General features: G+C 42.6%; 1 protein-coding gene across 1 annotated transcript in view; it reads left to right on the forward strand.

Annotated features, from left to right (window-relative positions):
* Nucleotides 1-20,349, forward strand: part of IL1RL2 (interleukin 1 receptor like 2) — a gene marked incomplete at its 3' end in the record, with an annotated part of 39,256 nt that extends 18,907 nt beyond the window's left edge. The window contains exons 6-10 of the mRNA XM_039253052.1: nt 4,468-4,597; nt 5,791-5,927; nt 7,627-7,770; nt 17,195-17,356; nt 19,992-20,349. Coding sequence (XP_039108983.1) covers nt 4,468-4,597; nt 5,791-5,927; nt 7,627-7,770; nt 17,195-17,356; nt 19,992-20,349 — 931 coding nt within the window. The remainder of the gene's footprint in view (nt 1-4,467; nt 4,598-5,790; nt 5,928-7,626; nt 7,771-17,194; nt 17,357-19,991) is intronic.
* Nucleotides 20,350-23,048: the final 2,699 nt, after the last annotated feature.

Consider the following 23,048-nt stretch of genomic DNA (forward strand, 5'->3'; position numbering starts at 1 on the left):
CAGCAGACACAGATCCCCAGGGCCCTATATATATATACAGATCTGTATATATATATATATATATATATATATATATATATATATATAATGCTTACAATGTTCAAGGAAAAGTTATAAATATTTGTGAAGTTCAAAAGAACATACTGGAATTTCCCTCAGAATAGCATATCAGATTTGAGAAAGAACAAACAAAACACCAAGATTGACAAATATAATCACCAAAACAAAAAATTCAATAAAGCATGTAATAACGTATTAGACATTTGAAAAAAGAACTACTGAGCTGAAATATAGTTTGGGAGAAAATGCCCAGAATTAAGCACGGAGAGAGAAAAAAACAGGAAATACACAGCTTACAGAAAGAGGATCCACAGAGCCAACATGTACATAACTGCAGTCCTAGAAGAAAGAGAAAAGAGAAAAATGAGAGCAGAAGCAATATTACTTAAGCGATTATCTGAGAATATTCCAAATGATAGACACATCAATTCAAAGACTCTGGAAGCTAGGAAGACCCAGCAGGATAAAATAAAAACCAGCCTACACCTTAAAATACCATCGTGAAACTGCAGAAAACCAAAATGAAAGAAAAAGTATCTTAAAAGTTAGGGAAAACAGAAAAATAAAGGAACCCTCAGTGTGCAACGGTAAAACCACTGTTTGAATCTTTAATGGAAATAACAAAGCTTGTTTGCTGAAAAAAAAAACACTGCTAATTTTATAATCAGTGAAAATATGACAAACTAAAAATGGCAAAATTTGCCAAGCCCAGTCTTAAAAGGAACTACTGCAATGTTTTTAAGCAGAAGGAAATATTTCCAGATGGCGAATCCGCTCTGTCGGAGGGAATGAAAGAGCAATGTTGGTGTAAATATGTGAGCAAATCTCAATGAATCTTGACTTCATAAGGCAATAATAATGATGATTGCTAGTGGGATTTAAAATATATATGAAATTAGAATTCCTAACAGCATTTGCCTATATGTAATTACATTCTAAGACTTTACATTCTCTTAGAAGAGAGTAGAGATATCAGTTGTATCAGACTTTGATACGTTTGAGGATCTATGTTTTAGTATTTAGGGTAACCTAATAATAATTTTTAAAATAAAGGATTATATGGAGTAAGTAAATAGGATCAAGGTAAGAAGGTAAGTTCCAAAAGAAGGAACAAAAGAAAGCAAGGAGGAAAAGACAGATATAGGACAGATGCTACAAATAAAATATCTATATGAGATAGTTGATTTAAACACACATATATCACCAATTACATGATGGACTAAATGCTCCAAATTAAGATTGTTGTACTGGCTTTGAAACAAGACATCAAAACTCTGAGCTGTTTACAAGATACTGGAAAAGACTAGAAAATGATATATTATATAGACACTAGCCAAAGTGATGTTGGTATAATTATACTAATATCAAAGTAGATCCAAAGGCAGAATGCATTATTAGAGGTAAACAGAGGTACTTCATAATGATTGAAAGTTCATGTTTGAATCTGTAGATACATGATAACATGGCCTTAATGGTGTGTGTGTGTGTGTGTGTGTGTGTGTGTGTGTGTGTGTACATACAGAAAGAGAGAAAGTTAGTTCAGGATTACAGGGAGAAATGGATAAATCTACACTAATAATGGAATAATACTAACGACAGTTTTCACAGTCGCTAATGAAAGAGACAAACAGAACACCCTATCGTGACAAACAAAAGGTGTCCAACGAATGGCCTGATGTGCATATTACAGAGTCCTGTGCCCAGCTACTACAGACTACACATTCTTTCTAATCAAAAAGAAATGTTTGATAAAATAGGCCATATATTGGGCTAAAACAGATTGAAAGCATATAAACTACGTATTGTCAGACCATAAGACACTTAAGTTAAAAATAAGTAATAAAAAGACAATTAGAATAACCATACAGGCTGGAAAACAATCAAATAAACAAAACCCTCTCAATAGCTCGTGGATAAAAATAGAAATCAGAAAATTATTTGACAATGAATACTAATGAAAAGATTACACTGAGGTCCAGGAGATACAAAGATTTGATCAGTGCACACTTGTTAACCTGAATTAGGAAAGGAAGACGGTTGAGGTATCTATGAACTGCACACTCACCTCTGAAGACAGAAAAGGAGAAGCAAAGTAAATCCAACAGAAATGGAAGAGATGAGGTGAAAAGTAATAGCAGAAAATAGTGAAAGAGTAAATGAATGTGCAATTGAGTGGCTAACAAAGAAGTTGGCTTTGTGAAAGTGGGAGATGATGGCTAACACTTAGATGATTAAGAAAAGAAGGAAAGGACAATCTGAAGGAAAAAGGCCATCACCATAGATCACAGACACATGAAAAAGATTATAAAAGGATATTCTGAAAAACTTCATGCCAAAAGATTTGAAAATCTATAAAGAAATGGGCAGTTTCTATAAAAATCAGCACAGAGGATCTGGCACAAGATTTTGGAACACAAATAAGACTATAAATTTAAAAATCTTGCCACGAACAAAATTCCGGATCTAGTTGGCTTTCCAGGTGAGCTCTACAAAGCATTTAAGAAAGAAATTTAACAAATTTAAACAAATCGTTTCACAGAGCAGGAAAAGAGGAAACAGTCATTAATTCATTATATGTCAGGAAAATCTAACCCTTAAAACCCAAAATGAACATTGTTACAACGGAAACTTCAGGCCAATCTCATTTGTCAACACAGATGAAAAATTCTAAGCACATTTTTAGCAAACTTATTTTAACCGCATACATAAAGAATGATACATTGTGGCTAAATTGGGCTTACATGAAACAATGCCAAGTTGCTTCCTATTAGGTAATTCATTCTTTTATTTTGCGTTAACAAACTAAAGGAGAAATAATAATACACTTACCTCATAGACACCGAAAAGCCATGAACACCTGAACTAGGAATTTATTATTAAAAAAAAAAAAAACCTTCCTTTAAAACCAGGAATATAAGGGAACATCCTTAATCTGATTTTTAAATATCTATCTTTAGAAACCTATAGAAGAAATAACACACTCAAGGCTGAGCTACTAAACACATTTCCTTTGTTTTGAGGGAGAGCCAAAATCTCAATAAATTTTGTTTTTGCTGAATTTGTTTATAATGTTGGTGTGGAAATGTGAAGACTGACTAATAGTTCAGACACTCTTGTCCAAATAGGCTCCACTCCCAGCACAGAGCCCGATGTGGGGCTCGATCCCACGATCCTGGGATCATGACCTGAGCTGAAATCAAGAGTTGGATGCTCAACCGACTGAGCCACCCGGGTGCCAACCCCCATGCTATTTTCTTGATGGGGTGAAGGTGGTATGGATATTTGCTTTACATTTATATTCTATATGTTTTAACTATACATATGTTATAATTTAGAGTTTGTTTAAAAAAAAAAAACTTAATTCCAGCTAGAATAAAGAAACATGAAGTAGACTATTTAGAAATAGAGTAATTTTTTAATGTCGTGTAAATAGATAGAATTTATTAGGCTCATGGGACCAAACAAAATAAAAATATAAAATAAATACATATAGAGCACTGAGTGTTATGTAGAAACTAATTTGACAATAAACTATTTGTAAAAAAAATAAAAAAATAAAAAAAAATAAAATAAATACATATAAAAATAAAATATAAATATAAAATTGTTCAGTATAATTTGTGAATGTGTGCAGAGTCCGAGTCACATTGGTGAAGTATTTGGAAGATTTACAAACAGAAAACCAGAGTTTATGTCTCATTTCTTTCCCGAATGTGTGACCTTGGGGGCAAGTCACTGATCTATCTGAACTTTGGTGTTCTTTTTTTTTTTTTTTTTTTTTTTATTTATTTCTAGGAGAGAGAGAGACAGCATGAGCAGGGGAGGGTCAGAGAGAGAGGGAGTCACAGACTGAAACAGGCTCCAGGCTCTGAGCTGGCAGTCAGCACAGAGCCCAATGCGGGGCTCGAACCCACAAACCGCGAGATCATGACCTAAGCGAAAGTCGGACGCTTAACCAACTAAGCCACCCAGGCGCCCCTGAACTTTGGTGTTCTTATCTGTAAAATGGACCTTATAGCACCTCCTCTTTCTTTTTTATTGTAGGATAGTTTTGAGGATATCAAGACCTAAGGGGACAATGTGTGTGAAATACTTTGTAAACTCTAAAGTTCTTTGCCAAGTTTCCTACGACCAGAACTAGTATTTGTGTCCCTAAGACTTTGGAGGACATTGGCCAGATGCTGGTGACATTCGGCAGCATATGTATATCTCTTTACAGTAGACACCCTGGAAGGCCACTTATCCCTATGATTTCTGTCCAGGGAGGGAATGAAGTAGATTAACATTGCCCTCCAAGGTGGATTTTTGGTAATGAAAAGATATTCTGGGCTCAACAGCAAGGGGTGTTTGTTTAGCTGATTATTTTTATAGATTTTTCATGTAATATTTATGAATTTGTTTTTACAGGCTCTCCCCTTACTGTAGACTGCAATATAACAGACGCAAAGGATAATACAAATCTCCGATCCTGGAGAGTCAATGACACCTGGGTGGATGATTACTATAATGAATCCAAACGAATCAGAGAAGGATTTGAGTAGGTGTTGTGGTTCTCTGACTTCCCTATAGGTTGGAAAGGATTTCTTCATTTAAATTATTTTAGGGGCGCCTAGGTGGCTCAGTCAGTTGAGCACCGACCTCAGCTCAGGTCTTGATATTGCAGTCCATGGGTTTGAGCCCTACATCGGGCTCTGTGCTGACAGCTCAGAGCCTGGAGCCTGCTTTGGATCCGCCCCCTCTCTCTCTCTCCCAAAAATAAAATAAACATAAATTATTTTGATGCTAATGCTGCTGTCTTAGATGCTTCTCACTGATCCCTTATCACTCCTTTGGCTTTTTCTCTCAAAGATCTTTTTTTTTTTAAATTATTTTATTTTATTTTATTTTATTTTATTTTTATTTCTAGGAGAGAGAGAGAGAGACAGCGTGAGCAGGGGAGGGTCAGAGAGAGAGGGAGTCACAGACTGAAACAGGCTCCAGGCTCCGAGCTGGCAGTCAGCACAGAGCCCGATGCGGGGCCCGAACCCATGAACCGCGAGATCATGACCTATGCGAAAGTCGGACACTTAACCGACTAAGCCACCCAGGCGCCCCTCTCAAAGATCTTTTCAGTGCTATGCACGGCCAAGCCTCTGGTTCAAGTGTGAGGTGTTCATGTTATCAATCCTGCTTACACCCTAGTCGGACAGATGAGGCAAAGCATCAGGTATTATGGCCTTCATGCAACAAGGCCAATTTCTCACCGCTTAAAACCAGCCTCATTCCTGTTTAGTTGTATCACGAGCTATAGACCTTCAAGGGTTCAGTAGCAAAATAAACAGCAACACAGGGACTCTTGGGGGAGACAGGGCTTAATCATGAGCTAACTGAGCATTATAAACCCAATTTGTGATGGTTTAAATTGGGTGACGTAAATCAGGACCGCTGAAGTCAGAGGGCAGGAGAAATTGTGTTGGATTCTGCAGGGTAGCTAAGTTAGGGTAAGTGGAGAGAATAAGCCTGAGGCTCTGGAAGGCTGAGGATGCTGTCTGTAATTAACAGAGCCACACTTCCAGAAGAAAATGCAAATTGTCCACACACCTCACTGAGCCACACCGTGAAGCCTTCTCAAGGTAACACGATGGCCCAAAGGGTTCTCTGGGAGAGACTTTTGTTCTCTAGACTGAAGATGATACAGTATGTTGGGTAAATAAGACTCACATATAAATGGGTGGCTCTTTTCTTTTACAGGTCCTATGTTCCTTTTCAGAAACATATTTTTTACACAGTGAACATAACCTTCTCGGAAGTGAAAATGGAAGATTATGGCCATCCTTTCGTCTGTCACGCTGGGGTGTCGGCAGCATACTTTATTTTAAAACTGCCAGGTAATCACTGGGCAGGGTTCGCGCTATTCAGAGGGCTCAAAACCATGACAAGGAGACACATATGAAGATGGCGTCGTATAAAACGCTTGGCGTGAGGTGGCAGAGTGATATTCAGTAGAAAACCTCAGCATTCATTTCCTGTTTGGAATTTGATGGATTTAAGCTCATTTCCAGAGCAGAGGATGTCAATACTCCTGAAGGCGATCAATGGCCCACTCAAGAATTTCTGGCCGTCACTCCTGTCTACTTACTAGGGGCTTTATGAATCTCATCAATATTGCATTGCATGGTTTTCTTATCATGACCATTACAGTACCAAGATCCATGAAGTCTCTACATTACAGGTTCCCAGACTTGGGTCCCCTCAAAGGGTGGGGTGACCCTGCTGTTCCAAAAGCTGGGGAAGGACAAAGAGAAGTGGAGGCTGGGTGGGAAAGGCGGCTCCATCTAACAAAAGCTAGAGGTTCAAACGGGTGGTCAGGGTCAGATTGGGCACCAGCGGGCAAAGCAGATCCACTCAGTTGTGTGGAGATTTAAGCAGTGGATTGCTATTTCTGTTGACCCAGAATGTGTTTTAGTTACAATGCTTCCTTGTGCCCTTTATTTAAAGACGTGCAGTAGTGCACGGAGAGGTCTTCGACCTCAAACTGTTTGCAGTATGCCGTGACCTAGGGGAGGTCGTGATAAGCTCCTTAAGGAGTATTTTTAAAAAATGAATGTGCTCTGGGGGTTCAAAGAAAAGAGAATTTCTCCTTCTACCCCCGGCCATCCCCTACACACACACACATCTTCTAGTGGGGACTGGAGCATCAGGAAGGGGCTGATGAAGGAAGTCATGTATGCGGTGGGTTCCAAGAATGGAGAGACTTTCTCTTCCTCTGTCCTTCTTCCTCTTTTCAAATTCTCTCCTTCCTCGAGCTTCCTTCCATGGCAGCACTGATTTGGGCTGCGGTAAGGGAGAAGGCTGTGTTCCTCTTCTTGGTGGTGTGGGAGCATGTTTTCAGGGACTTGGCATTCCAGAAGAACTGGTTCTGCTTCTTGGTCACCTCCCACACCCTGCATTTGCCATAATTGCTCTGTAATGTGTTCCCAGAGCAGAGCAGGGGTGACGCCCTTTCTCAGATGTGCCTTGCAGGCAGACCCCCAGCCCAGACCTGGCTGGCACAAAGGGGGCAGTCTGGCTCTCAGCCAGTTCAGGAGAGGCAGCTGATGGCTCCTTATTTATGACAAACATCCTGCTGCTCAATTTGGAGTGGCTGGCAAAGCAGTTATAACAGTGGAATAATCAGGAATGTGCAACAGAACCACCAAGGGAGGTCTTCTCTTAAACGTGCTCAGGCTCTGCCTCTGGAGAATCTCGAGTTGACTAAGTAAGACCTGGCCGTGTGTGTTTTGGGAGCGGTTCTCACGCATAGGAGCCATCCTGTATCCTCCCTCAGAGCGAGGGGTCTGCAGAATTTCCTTCCCCAGGTTCCCAAGAGCTCATCTGCTTCCTGTAATTCGTGGTCCACACTAGATTATTCTACTCCCATATACTTGTTATGTAACCGTAAAAAAAGATATATATTTAAGAGATATCCTCATTGACCATTCCCATTTGGCATTTGTAATGGGATCTGTATAAGGAAAGTGTATAATTGACCCTTTGTATTATAATCAGCATCAGATTATTGATGCATTTATTTGCTGTCATTTATAGCTCCAGATGTTCAAGCTTACTTGATAGGAGGGCTTGTCACCCTGATAGGTGCGGCCGCATCTGTCACGTACATCTACAGCATTTTTAAGATTGACATTGTACTCTGGTATCGAAGTGCCTTCCTTTCTGCTGGGACCGAGGAAGGTAAGTATGGGTAACCTATGAAAAATGCCTCATGCTAGGTTTCTGCTCCTCCGTGTACCCATTGTAAATATACCGTCACATATCTTGCTAGCTTGCCTTTCATGTTGTTGGCAAATTTGAAAGAAGGAATCTCCCTGGAACGTCACGTGTTTCAGGGAAATTGGTCTATGGTCACCGGCGTTGTTCAGTTAAATAAGGCTTGCGGGCTAGTAGTGACTGAGCAAACATTTGTGAAGCAACAGAAACAAATCATCCTCTGGGACCCACTGTGACCATTTTAGGGAGGTCATCACGTCTCCTGGTGTTTGCAAAAGAAGACAGTTCCTCCTAAAACGACCAGGGGCTCCCCACCTGTGATACATCTTCAACATGGAGGACACATGAACAGAATTTACATTACCAAGAGTGCTGGAGCTCTTTCTAGGCCCCGTGCTTGGTACCCGAAAGACTTAAGTCTCTGACTCTCAAGGCTGGAGAGAGATCTGGGTTTGCATTTGGCTCTCCGCTTACTCCCATGAGACCTTAGAAAGTATTTAAGGTTCTTCTCTTTCTTGCCTATAGAATGAAAAGAAACAGGAAGGAAGGAAGGAAGAAGAAGGGAGGGAGAGAAAATGATCAGAGTTTGCCTCACAGAGTATTGTAGAACAACTGAGTTCAAGTCCAGGGAAGCACTGAGCAAGGACAGGGGGGGCACACGGGGCGTCTTGTGGTCTGAAGGCCAAAGCCTCCCGCTGCCCCTGTCACTCTGCCTGGTCTGTGGGCCACACATCCTGCCAGCACTACTCAGCACACACATGCCTGCAAGGTCCTGAAACTCTGAGGACCAGGCATTTCCCACCATCGTGGTGTTTTTTTTTTTTTTAAATAAAGTTTATTTATTTATTTTGAGAGGCAGAGAGAGTGTGAGAAGGGGAGGGGCAGAGAGAAAGGGAGACAGAGAATCCCAGGCAGGCTCTGTGCTGTCAGTGCAGAGCCCAATGCAGGGCTTGAATTCACCAACTGCGAGATCGCAACCTGAACAGACACCAAGAGTCAGACACTTAACCAACTGAGCCACCCAGGTGTCCACCATTGTGGTTTTTTTAACTCTATTTTTTTGTTATCTCAGAATGGTTGTGATCTATTAAGTCCTTGAAAAAAGCAGTAAGTCTGCTTTGAAGTCCCCTGATTGGATGGAAAATTAACACATGGCCCAGAGAAATCTACACACCTCATGTGCATGGAAATATGCACATTTATACCGTTCAAGTCCAGAGACTAGCAATGCAGATGAGAGCGGGAGTTCAGGGAAGTGAGTGTCCTAGCGTGTTTTAGGAGTACCTACTCTTAAGAAGGGCATTATTTACACCAAGTGCCTACATTGCATATAAAAAACACAGTACAAATTGTCCATGTGTTTGAGAAAATAGGTGTCCTAACTTGGACTTTATTCTAACTTAAATTTCAAAATTCAAAACTGACAGTCTTTGTGCAGCATAGAAAGCAATGCATTCTTTTTTTAAAATAATTTTTAAATGTTCATTTATTTTTGAGAGAGAGAGAGAGAGAGAGAGAGAATGGAGAGAGAGAACGAGCAGGGAAGGGAAGAGAGAGGGAGACCCAGAATCCAAAGCAAGTTCCAGGCTCTGAGATGTCAGCACAGAGCCTGACATGGGGCTGGAACTCAGGAACTGTGAGGTCACGATCCGAACTGAAGTCGGATGTTCAAACGACTGAGCCACCCATAATTCTTTTTTGATGGCACAGCTAAGTGATGGAAACTCAGCTCTGCGTGTCCAGTGCAGCCTGAAGTGCCTCTAGATTGCCGACAGTCAGCTGAATGTGGGGTTTCTCTTTGGGCTGTGGTCCCTGCAGAGCCTCCTGCCTGCACATGGGGCAGGAGACCAGTGCATGGCCACTCGTCTTTTCTGACACCAGCGTGAGTGGTCCAGCTGCCCTCTGTTTAATGACTGACAGGAAACTGCAGGGACTTTAGTGACGTTCCCAGATCTCTGGTCCTGGTGTTTGGCTCACTCCCTGACTCCCTGGGACTCCCAGGACTCTGAGAGTTAAGGGGATGGAGCAGCTGTCTGCTGGTGAGGTGGGGTTTCGAAGGAGGAGATACAAGGATTAGTGACTCATGCAGAGAGGGGAGAGCTGAGCAGATGACACTCAGGGAGCCCCACCCTCTGCCGAGCGTGGGCTACAGCCCAAATTCAGGCTGAGAATTTGGACATCAGGGCATATAGTCAGCCAGGGCTCTTTTTTTTTTTTTTTCTCCTTAATTCAGAGAAGTACTTGCGTACTTTCTGATTAATCTCCACAGCCCCATCTATGAGAACTACCCCTGTAATTCCTCTCTGAGTGTTGGCTTTGACAATGAGTTAGCGATGAGACTTAAGATTCGTCCCTGATGCTATTTCCAAGCATTGTATCCCTTAGGGATATTTCCTGAGTTATTTGGGAACCGTGGGGTAATGGGTGGCAAATACAAATGAGGAAATAGATGAAATGTGTCTTTCTTATGATAAATTATATACTCCAAAGAGATTAGTTATGCTGCATAACATGAGTAATAGTCAGGTGTGTATAACTCAGTTTTACTGAGTCATCGACAGCCCCAGTGACCACGAGTTCTGTATGTTCTCTATTCAATTATAGGAGCTACTTTAAAAATTCTCCTTGCAGGCTGTGCATGTGTGTATAAGAATATAAGAGTCAGTTTACACATCTCCTAGAGAGCTTTGTGTATGCCTGACCTCCTTCCATATAGGTTTGCAGAGAACACAACAATGAAAAACAAAAACAAAGTAGGTACAGTGAACACAGGGTAGAATGGTAAAACAAACCTTGGGGGTAGACTCAATGACCAATTCTGGACACTTTTTAAAGATGAGCTTGCTTTAGAAGTAAAGGCAAAGCAATGACAAGATTCATTGTGCGTTTCTCACAAATACCCTTCCATTGCTCATGACAGCACACGACTTTGTCTGGGACAATTTTCCAAGGAAATGTTTTTGTAGGGAGTCCTTATTTTTAAAAGATGTAATATAATGAATCTTGTCTGGAACAGCATTCCCATGGTAAGTGTAATAGCATGTTTAATGTGGCTTTTTCTTCTAGTACATTCTATGGTAGGGCTAAAATGCCAAACCTCGTGCAATTTAGTAAAAACACCTGAAGGCCAAACGGATTCTATCTGATTTCTCCACTGGTCCAGTTTGATCAGGTTGGAGATTTAGCAATAATATAAGAAAAGAAAGTAAGGGGTTGAAAGTAAGGCAGTCCCACATAAATATTAATTTATGCAAATAAACATTGTATTTTTGCCAAGAGCCAAAAAAGGCATATGCAGATGCCTTGACATCAAAAGTAGTGCCGAATCTCCTCAGGAAATAAAAGAGGCTTGGCCAGAACCTACATGAACTGTTACCCCACCACTCTATAGAGGCAGGCTATGGGAGTATCTACCAGAAGGCCAGTTTCTCAAAATATTTACTAGTAGGTCTACATTTCTACAGTTTTTGAATGAAATAGACAGTTGGAGGGTGTGTCCAACTCATCATTATCTGTTGCCATTCATTGTCACTTTCCCAATTGTTGTTCCATTTGCTATGGCTGGGAAGCAAATTGCCTCAAACCTTTGTGGCACAGGGCAGCCATCTGTATTGCTAATGGAATCCGTGGGTCAGGATGTGAACAGGCACAGTGGGGATGGCCTGTCCCAGCTCCTTGATGTCTGGGGACCCAGCTGGTGGACTGACAGTTGATTTTGGCTATCAGCTGGTGGCCTCAGTTTCTCTCCCAACAGCTTCTCCTTGTGGTCTCTCTGTGTGGGTTCCTGTGGCTTCCACACAGCATAAGGATGGTGATTGGCTTACAAGGGCTAGCAGGTGTTACAAGAATAAGAGAACCAGGAAAAGCCATATTTTCTCTTATGACTCAGACCCTAAATTTCTAGTGTCAATTATACCACGTTGTGTTTGTCAAGGCAGCTAGAGAGTCCTAGCCAGTTTTAAGAGAGTAGAAGTAGATTCCACCTCTTTGTGTGTGTGTGTGTGTGGCGGGGGGGGGGGGGGGGTCGTCAGTTCTGAAAGAGCCTGTGGAACTGGAAATATTGCTAGGACTATTTAAAAAAAATGCTGTTTGACACACTTGCACAAGACTAATCAGGGAGAAACTTTGTGATATTTCCTCCTCCCAAGTCTCATCTCAGCCACAGCAGAGGGAGCACTGGACTTGGGTGTGAATCAAGGCTGTGCACTTAGCACCTGAAAGACTGGAGAAATCATGCAGCCTTGTCTCTCTCAACTTCCTTACGTGTAATCTGAAGGTACAAATGTGACCCTCACTGTGACTGTGAGACACAGCCATGAAGTGCTGGTGAACAGTTGTCTAAGAGGGCTCTTCAAAATGTGGGTGAATGCAAAATGCAAAATGGCCTCAGCTTTATTTTTTGCTATATTGGTCAATGAGCTATGAGTTGGTCATTTGGAAGTGACAAGAACCCACTGCATTTTGGGAACAAGTCATGAAGATAAACATTTTTACTCAAAAGCTTTGAAAGAATAAAAGGATTACTAAAAAATTGAAAACTTTTACTGGGGTAGTGAGAGTCCCTCACTACCCAAGTGTCCACTGTCTCAAAGTCTGCACAGCATAGCACAGAGCACTCATACCTTCAGATACCTCACTTAAACACAGAGAATTGGAACACTGTCAAAGAGAGAAATCAGGGAGTGCCCAGATGGTCAGTCAGTTAAGCATCTGACTTTTTGACTCATGTCATGATCTCAAGGTTTGTGGGTTTGAGCCCCACATCAGGCTCTCTGCTGTCAGTGCAGAGCCTACTTCAGATCCTCTGTCTCCCTCTCTCTCTGCCTTCTCCCTTTTGCACTCTCTCTCTCTCTCAAGATAAATAAATAAACATTAAAAAAAAAGAAGAGAATTCACTTAGCAAGCATAGTTTTTTGTTTTCTTATCCCCCCCCCCCCGTTTTTTTTAATTGAGAATGAAGAAAGAGAAATAGCTTGAGAGAAGAGAGACACCAGTGGTAGGGTTTTGGACAGAAGTGGTGATGAACATAGATGTTCGCTGTAGTTTCTAGACCATAAAATACTGTATTCATTGGGGAGGCTCTGTTATGTGGTGAAGCAAGTGTCAGGCTAACCAACCCTTTACCATAAAAAGGATAAATATTATCATATTTTAAGTGAGAAAATTTATTTCTTTCCAAAATGTTTAAAAGCATAAAACCTTTATGAAATCTTAAAAAAATTTTTCATATGTCCCCCAGCTTTAGAAAGTCAAGTGTATGACGTTAAACTTAATACAGAAGAAATCCACTTACAGAGTAGTGGTATGGACTAGTAACATTGAAGACATTGCATAAGGAGTTTCAACTCAGTTGAGTTTTTGCAAACTCTAGACACAAATTAATCATCCCTTTGGTACCTGCCTTATGACCCTAGTTTATTAAAAAGTGAAACCTGCTCATGATATGAAACTTCTCTCTCTCCCTCATAGTTGTAACCTCCTTGAACCTCTGTAAAATCAAGCCCCACGCAGATATTTGGCAAATACTGGTAGAGACCTCCTCTGTCATGGTTCTTGCTCAAGGCACTGAAGGCAAGATCACGCCAAAAAAAAGTCTGCATTCTCACACAGTTTCCTTTCATGACGGGGGTGGGGAGACTGAGGAAGAGTGTGCACGTGTGCACGTGTGTGCATTACCATTTTCCACAGGATGACCAGGAAGGATAGGCAGAGACCAGAAAGTTGTCAGTGGTTGGGGCGAGGATTTACGGAAAATGAGAAAAGGCTACATGTCGACTCTAAAGTTCTGTACACATTTGAACTACGATCTTCCTTGATTCATGATGGCGTTACATGCCAATAAATCCATCACGAGTTCAAAATACCATAAGTTGAAAATGCATTCAATGCATTTAACTTGCAGAACATGATAGTTGGCCCAGCTCACCTTAAACGTGCTCAGAACACTTACATTAGCCTACAGTTGGGCAAAATCATCTAATACCACACCTATTTTATAATAAAGTATTGACTGTCTCATGTGATTGAATACTGCCCTGAAAGTGGAAGACAGCATGGTGTATAGGTACTGCATGTTTGTCAGTCTATGGATTGTTGACCCTCAAGATCATGGGCTAACTGTGAGCTGTGGCTTTTTGCTCTGCTGAGTACCAGAGGGAGGAGAGGATCACATATCACTAGCCTGGAAAAGATCAAAATTCAAAATTTGAAGTATGGTTTCTCCTGAATGTATATTGCTTTCATACCATCATAAAGTAAAAATATCATAAATTGACTGTCCTAAGTTTGGGGACAGTCTTTAGACAAAGACTAGAAGAATACAAAATTTTACTTTCTTTTGTTAGGCTCAGAGCCATCCCCCTTTTCAAGTCTATTCAATCCAACAAACTTCCATAAACAGGGAATAGAAGGCGATGGCTCTCTCTTCAGTTCCTTTTTTAAATTTTTTTTAATGTTTTATTTATTTCTAGGAGAGAGAGAGAGAGAGACAGTGTGAGCAGGGGAGGGTCAGAGAGAGAGGGAGTCACAGACTCTGAAACAGGCTCCAAGCTCTGAGCTGGCAGTCAGCACAGAGCCCGACGCAGGGCTCGAACCCACAAACCGTGAGATTATGACCTAAGTGAAAGTCGGACGCTTAACCGACTAAGCCACCCAGGCGCCCCTTCAGTTCCTTTTTTTTAAATGTTTTTTTTTTAAATTTATTTCTGAGAGAGAGAGAGAGACAGTGTGAGCAGGGGAGGGTCAGAGAGAGACGGAGATACAGAATCCGAAGCAGGATCAAGGCTCTGAGCTAGCTGTCAGCACAGAGCCCGACGCGGGGCTCGAACCCACGAACCATGAGATCATGACCTGAGCAGAAGTCGAACGCTTAATCACCTGAGCCCCCCAGGCACCCCTCTCTTCAGTTCCTGTTAGGTTGGTTGTAAATTTATAAATAGCCTAAACATAAAAAATCACATTTTCTTTTTTTTAAGTTTATTTATTTATTTTTTGAGACAGAGACAATGCAAGTGGGGTAGAGGCAGAGAGAAAGGAGACAGAGAATCCTAAGCAGGCACCACGTTGCCAGTGCTGGAGCCCAATGTGGGGCTCAAACTCATGAAACCATGAGATAATGACCTGATCTGAAACCAAGAGTCAGACGCTTAACCAACAGAGCCATCCAGGCATCCCTCAAAAATCACATTTTGTAATGAGATGGTCACTCAAATCTTCTAGCTCTGCTAAACTTTCTTACTCATTTATATGACCCCTGATTAGAGCATAAGCAGTCCCCTTCCATGCGCTTCTCAAGCTCTTCCTCTCCTTGACCTTCCATTTTTCCCTTAAGCCCTTTAAACTCCAGGAGCTGCCCTACATCCTTTGTGAATTTTTCTCAAGAGCTCCAGACTGTGGGGAAGTTTCTTTTCTTTCTGTTTCTCCACTTCATGAGGCCATTTGTTATCTTGTAGTGTCTCGTGTTTCTATTTCCAAGTCTGTGAATGGCCTTTCCAGTTAGATGTTGTGTCTTATTCATCTGACACGGGTGAGCACAGTGACTGTTACATGCGGTTGATTGCTCAATAAATGCTTGGCTTGTTCTGGTGATGATGAAATGTGCTGTCATGTTGGACTCTCAGTTTCACACAGCAGTTCCTAGAGTCTGCTCAGAAGCTTGGTCTCCAGAGTGCCATGTGCAACTGCAGTGACGGAATTCACTGATGGGCCTGAATTGCGAGAGACTTGTTCGGTTTTGCCGGGTGCAGTTACGAAAGTCCGCCATTGCCCAGGACCCACTGAGGGTAACGGAGACTCCTGCTTTCAATTTTCATTTTCACCACAGGGAGTGGTGGACTTAGAGTCCAAGAAGCCAGGTTGGAATTGGGGCTGTGTGACCTTGGAGAAGTGATGTTTATGTAATGGTGACAAGACCGTCCTCCTCATAGGTCAAGGCCAGTGGGGTAGGAAACCCTGAACTGTAATTGACAAGTCACTGGAGGCTCAATGTGGACAAATCTGAGACTTAGAATCTTCACTGGGACCTGGTCAGAAGGGGTCAAAGCCCACACTTTTGTGAGTTTTACCTCCAGAACCCTGACCTGGCTCTGACAGTAAATATCCCATTCCCAGCCAGGGGAGGAGAAAAATCATTCTGAAATATCCTAGAGTACTCTGTTCTTATTAACAATATCTGACCTCAGGATAAACTAGTTAATTAAGCCTTACCTGCTAGAGTGTTATCAGAGCCTAACTGATCTGCACAAAGAGAAATACCCAATTCCAGCCAACCTAGCCATCCTGCCCCACCCAAATGGCGATGAAAAACTGAGCAATGCTTGTGAAGTTCATAATCCAAAGTCACTATAAGACTGAGATCTGATCATAGGATCAGAGACTGCACACCTCACCACCACGTTACTTAAGGACAGTTTATAGTACTTTCTTTTTCCCGGAACATTTTATCCAGCTATCAGGAAAAAGCATGAGTCATATTAAAAGGCAAAAACACAATTTGAAGAGACAGAATGCATCAGAGCCAGATATGGCAAGGGTGTTGGAATTATCAGACTGGGAATTTAAAGCATTCCTGATTAGTATGCCAAGGGATCTAATGGATAAAAACAGACAGCATGTAACAACAGACAGGTGACATAGCAGAGAGATGAAAATCCTAAAAAGAAGCAAAAAGAAAGGTAGCAATTAAAAAAAAACCTGTAATAACAATGAAGACTGTGTCTGATGGGCTTCTTAGTGGAGTGCATATGGCTGAGCAGGGAGTCTCTGAGCTTGAAGATATCACTCTAGAAACCTCTGAAACCGAAAAGCTAGAGAACAAAGATTGAAAAAAAGAAAGAATAAACTATCCAATGAGTGTGGGACAACCACGGAAGGTGTAACATAAGAGTGATGGGAATACCAAAGGAGAAGAAAGAGAGAAATATCTGAAACATGAATGACTGAGAATTTCCCTGAATTAATGTCAGACACCAAACTGCAATGCAGGGGGCTCAGAGAAGACCAAGTAGGGTAAACAAACAAACAAACAAGCAAACACCTGGGCATAACATTTTCAAGCTGGAGAAAATCAAAGACAAGAAAATCAAAACATCCTAAAAGAAGCCAGAGGGATAAAAACACCTTACCTGTCAAGAAACAAAGATGTAAATTGTATTCAACTTGTCCTCAAAAACTACCCACAGCCAAAGACAGTGAAATAAAATATTTTAAGTATTGAAAGAATGAGGGATGCCTAGTGTGGCAGTGCTTTGGCACCAAGCCAGCCAGCTGGGCACTCCAAAGTCATTGAACCCAAGGTTCAATGGGTTCAACTGAACTCAGATTTTTACTGTGTTAACATAAGAGAATGTGGTAGGAATAATCCCATGAGTGTATCCCATTTCCTTTTCAGATGGGAAGCTGTACGATGCCTATGTCTTATACCCCAAGCCTCAAAGAGAAATCCAGAGCCATGAGGTGGACACACTGGTGTTGAGGATTCTACCCGAGGTGCTGGAGAGGCAGTGTGGATACAAATTATTTATATTTGGTAGGGACGAAATTCCTGGACAAGGTATGTTTTGAGTGTGAAAGGTAGAAAAGCAGCAGATAAGAAGGGAGAGGGAGGTCTCCTTTCATTCAGGTTACAAATGGTGGGGGGGGGGGGCTCTGCTCGCCTTCCCTGTGGACACATGGGGAGTCCTACATTTCCTCAGCCCGCAGCCCCTGAGCAGAGTTAGGACCAGCCCTCTCTGTCTGGGGTCTATTCCTGCAGCAGGGTAACTGGGATTCCTGGCTGAAATAATGTCACTCTCACTGTGAGTACCATGACCAGGTAGTGGATGGCAGCATTAGCCAAGAGGCTAAACGGAAACAAGGGGTCATTTGCCCTCTTGCCCTTGAGACTCACTGCTGAGCACATTCTATCAGCTTGAACATATAAATCAGCTCATGTTTAAAGTTGATTTTATCTTGGGGCGCCTGGGTGGCTTAGTCGGTTAAGCGTCCGACTTTCGCTTAGGTCATGATCTCGCGGTTCGTGGGTTTGGGCCCCGCGTCGGGCTCTGTGCTGACTGCCAGCTCAGAGCCTGGAGCCTGTTTCAGTCTGTGACTCCCTCTCTCTCTGACCCTCCCCTGCTCAAGCTGTCTCTCTCTCCTAGAAATAAAAACATTAAAAAAAAATTAAAAAAAATAAAGTTGATTTTATCAACCTCAACCCCGCCCCCCAGGCTTTTCCTACATAAATAAAACAATTCATTTATTTAGATGTCCCATTAAGCAGGAGTGAAGCTCTGGGCAATGCAGGCATCATCTCTGAACCTCAGTTGTCTCATCTGCCAGATGGGGATGAGAAGGCTTCCCTGACTTGGCCAAGAGAGTGAAATGAGGCCAAACCTGAGTGGAGACCGTATGGAGCTTAGCACATATGAGACATTCAACAGATAAAAGTTTCCCCTTGACATCCAGGTTTTCCTTCCTGGAACTCTATAAAACAAATGGCTGAAATTTGAAATAAACATCCTTTCCTGGTCAAGAGGAAACCAAGGTTACCTCACAGCATTTACTAGTGGCCTGTTCTGGGTCATTTGCAGAGGTGGCTAAGTACTTTGGGTTTGTAGGCTGCTTGTGTCCATGGCAGGCTACAACTGTATCTCAGCCCTCATCTCCTCAAGTTATAAAATCATCTTCCAGAGGGGCTCCTGGGTGGCTCAGTCAGCTGACTTCAGCTTGGGTCATGATCTCGCAGTTCGTGGGTTCGAGCCCTGCGACGGGCTCTGTGCTGACAGCTAGCCCAGAGCCTGGAGGCTGCTTCAGATTCTGTGTCTCCGTTTCTCTCTGACCCTCCCCTGCTCACACACGCACACACTCTCTCTCTCAGAAATAAATGAAACATTAAAAACATCTTTAAAAAAATCATCCCCTTGAGGAAATGAAAATTGGATCTTAGGCTCGCCATAAACATGTGGAAGCACTAACATTTCTTTTTTTTTTTTTAACGTTTTATTTATTTTTGAGAAGAAGATAGAGAAAGGATGAGCAGAGGAGGATCAGAGAGAGGGAGACACAGAATCCAAGGCAAGCTCCAGGCTCTGAGCTAGCTGTCAACACAGAGCCTGACACAGGGCTGGAACCCACGGACCGTGAGATCATGACCTGAGCCAAAGTCAGACACTTAACTGACTGAGCCACCCAGGCACCCCAAGGAAGTGCTTACATTTCATAAGCAAGTTCTATTGCTCACGTATTCAGCAAGTATTTATTGAGCACCTACTATGGGCCAGGTAATATTCTAGGTGCTAGAACTATAAAAATAAACCAAAGGAAAGAAGAGCCTGATCTTGGGAAGGTCACAATCTAGTTTTATATTCTAAGAGTAAGGAGGATATAAAACTTAGTATTTATTGCTAAAAAGACCACGTTTCACCCATAGCTGGATATTTCAGGAACTCTCTCCAAGAAATCATCAGGGGATGTTATTAAGTTGCAAGTTAGTCCTATAACTCCTAGGCCTTTAAGTAGCTGTGAAGCATAAGAGGAAAACACAAATAAAGATTAATACAGTGTGTGAGCTATCTACATTTCCCCTCTCCATTTAAAATCTATTTATTTAAAAAAATGTGTTCATCATCTAATATATAGCAGCCCTTCAGCTAAGTTGGAGATACCAAGTTGGGGATGATAAGACTCTTGTTTAGAGTAGTTCAAGGTCTATGGGTGGAGCCTGAGTAAAGTGGCAACTAACTACCAAAAAATAGAACTTATGAACATGAAGGACCAATTTTTCAGGGAAAGTCAAGAAGGTTCCCAGAGGATGTGATAAATGTTAAAAACAAAACAAAACAAAAACCCTAACTTTCATTGGGGAGGCCTGGGTGACTCAGTCAGTTAAATGTCTAATTCCTGATTTCAGCTCAGATCATGATATCACAGTTTGTGAGATCAAGCCCCATGTCGGGCTCTGTGTCAATAGCATGAAGCTGGCTTGGGATTCTCTCTTTCTCTCTCTTGCTCTCTCTCTCTCTCTCTCTGTCCCTTCCCCGCTCACTTTCTCTCTCTCTCTCTCAAAATAAAGAAACTTAAAAAAAAGTTTATTAATCCATTCCTAAGTCACCTTTATGACAGGGACCCATTTCTAACATTCTCAATAGCACTGAGGTCTAGGCTGGTTCACTCATGAGATACTCTGCATCTTCTTTCCTTGTTTCCAGCTGTGGCCAATGTCATTGATGAAAACATCAAGCTGTGCAGGAGGCTGATCATCATCATAGTTCCCGAATCCCCAAGCTTTGACCTGTTAAAGAGCATGTCAGAGGAACAAATCGCAGTCTATAATGCACTCATCCAGGACGGGATGAAGGTCATTCTGATTGAACTGGAGAAGGTCAAGGACTATACGGTCATGCCGGAATCAATTCAGTACATCAAGCAGAAGCACGGGGCCATCCTGTGGAAGGGCGACTTCACAGAGCAGTCACAGTGCGCAAAGACCAAGTTCTGGAAAAAAGTGAGGTATCACATGCCACCCAAAAGGCCTCCACCATCTTCTGTCCAGATGCTGAAGCACAGGTACTGAGACCTATCGCTGGCAAGTGGGGGGCCAAAGTGGGTTTGTCACCAGTGATGGCATTGTTGGCACGGGGTGGCTTACCGACGGACAATGGTGTATCACATTTGGACCATCTGTGTGAAGCTTGCCATTGAATACTTGTGGTGAGGGGGCCTGTGTCTGTTGCTTGTTTTGATCAGGGCTACCTCCTTAGGGAGAGACATCACCTCTCCAGAAGGCCTTCCTTCACTTACAGGCTCTGATAAATATGCCCTGAACACAGAGACATAGCATGTGAGCCCTGGGGAAATGGGATACGAGGACTGTAGAGTGGCAGTTGAGATGTCAGGAAACTGGGCCCATGGTGTGGAATCCACGGGGTCAGAGGTGGAAGTCAGGGGATGGCAGGAGGCAAATCTGTGGGGAGGGTGGGCCAGGATAATGGCACTTTTTTCATGACCACGGTCCTAGCACATTGATCCTGGAAGCCACTTAAAGGTCACATAGACTAGTGGGGACCAGGTATGGCACCACTGGGATTGCACATTAGTTCCCCTCCTGCTGGGCCCCAGTCTTGAAAGATGTTACTGATCAAATCAAAACAAGTAACAGTTCACTTGTTTTTCCAGCTGGCCTGTGAAGGCCAGAATTCTGAGCCGCATGTGAGAGACCCCGTTAGCCCACCAAGATGATGCAATTCTAGTCTAGTCAACGAACCTGCGGCTTAGAGAACGTCCAAGTCTCGTTCTGTGGTTGATGACATCTCACCCTAACAAGTGACCCGCTGTTGTCAGCATGTTTGTGTCTCCCAAATGTACATCTTGCAACCCTAATCCTCAATGTCATGGTATTGGGAGGTGAAGCCTTTGGGAGGTGATCAGGTCATAATGGTGGAGACCTCGTGAATAGGATTAGTACTCTCGTAAAAGATACCCCAAGAGGTCCCTTGCCCCTTTGGCTATGTGAGGACACAGCAAGAAGTCTGTGATCTGAAAGAAAGCCCTCATCTGACCATGAAGGCACTTGATCTCAGACTTCTTGCCCCCACAACTGTGAGAAATCGATTTCTGTTGTTTGTAAGCCACTCAGTCAATGGTGCCTCATTACAGCAGCTCAGACAAACTAGGGCATGGCCCTAATGAAGAGTCATGGAGACTGGGAGGGAATCAGCCAATGGGCAGGGCAGGGGAGGGGAAGAGGGGGTGGGAGCATGAGCGGTGAGTTGAGAACAAAGACCCTAGCACGAAGGAATGAGCAGAGTGGATGGAGTCGGGAGTGGGCGCAGGAATAGGTGGCTGTGTGGCCTTCTTCACAGGCTGCAGACAGTGTTAAGTGTCTTGTGGGATCTTACATGATAAGGAGCCCACTCCAGTCTTAGAATTTAGGTTCCAAGGTGACCTAGGGTTACACATTTCTTTGTCATCACACGCCATTTCTCACTCAACATCAAGCCCCTCTTTATTTTATTTAACATTTGCTCTTTGAAGTTTTTTTCACTGTGCTAAAATATATATAATGTGAAATTTACCATCTCAACCATTTTTAACTGTACAGTTCAGTGGCAGTAAATATATTCACCTTGTACAACCATTAGAACCCTCTCGGAGCACCTGGGTGGCTCAGTGGGTTAGGCGACCGACTTCGGCTCAGGTCATGATCTCACAGCTTGTGAGTTCGAGCCCCTTGTCAGGCTCTGTGCTGACAGCTCAGAGCCTAGAGCCTGCTTCAGATTCTGTGTCTCCCTCTTTCGCTGCCCCTCCCCTGATCCCACTCTGTCTCTCAAAAATAAATAAACATTAAAAAAAATAGAATCCTTTGGTTCCAGAACTTTGTCATTTTCCCCAACCAGAACTCTGTCCCCATTAAACACTAACTCTCCCTTCCTGCTGTCACAGCTCCTGCAATGTTCTGCTTTCTGTGTCTGTGATTTTCTTGACTCTAGGTCCCTCATGTAAGTGGAATCATACAGGATTTGTCCTTTTGTGACTGGCTTATTTCACTTAGCCACATGTCCTTAAGAGTCATGTGTAATATTTGCTTTCTGTTTCATTATTCTTAGTTAGTCCCTCCTTCACTTCTTTCTTGTCTGCTTGAAGAGTAACAGGTGTCTATTTTACTATGGGGACGAGGACAACCACCAGAAGTAATAAGCTTATTAGGGTCCTTCTAATCTGATGTTTGTAAACTCTTTGCTTCTTGGCTTCTCTATGACATGGGAGTCATAACTTCTCATGGAGAGTTTGCCAGTTTAAGGAAAAGAAGCTATTTCTCTTGATGTACCCAGAAGCAAAGTGATGGCCACCAATGTGTCCCTAATTCTGTTCCCCTCACCGCCTCAGTTTTCTTTTCTCTGCTTGGTACTTGGAGATTGCTATAATGCCAGAGAAGGCTTGTTGGCTGCAGAGGTCACAGTGGCACTTTGACCTTCACTTTGTCTCGGGTGGAGTTCATCCCCCAAAGCCTTCTCCTTCCTTCCAAGCCCTTTCTTTCAGGGGGTGAAGAGAGAAGCCCCAAGAGTCAGGAGACAGGGTGAGAGCCTTGGACATGTCCTTAGTGAGGTTGTCCCGGCAGGCCTAGGAGTTTTAGGAAAAGATTCTCCAGGATTCTTCGGTGGCTGACCTTTTATAAATAAATGACTGTATCCACACAACATGAGTTGAGGGTCTTAGAGAAAAGAAAGACAACCCATCAGAAGCAAAGGTATTTTCTGAACAATCTC

The sequence above is a fragment of the Hyaena hyaena genome, unplaced genomic scaffold, assembly GCF_003009895.1.
Source record: "Hyaena hyaena isolate Hyena2069 unplaced genomic scaffold, ASM300989v1 scaffold_438, whole genome shotgun sequence".
NCBI lineage: Eukaryota > Metazoa > Chordata > Mammalia > Carnivora > Hyaenidae > Hyaena > Hyaena hyaena.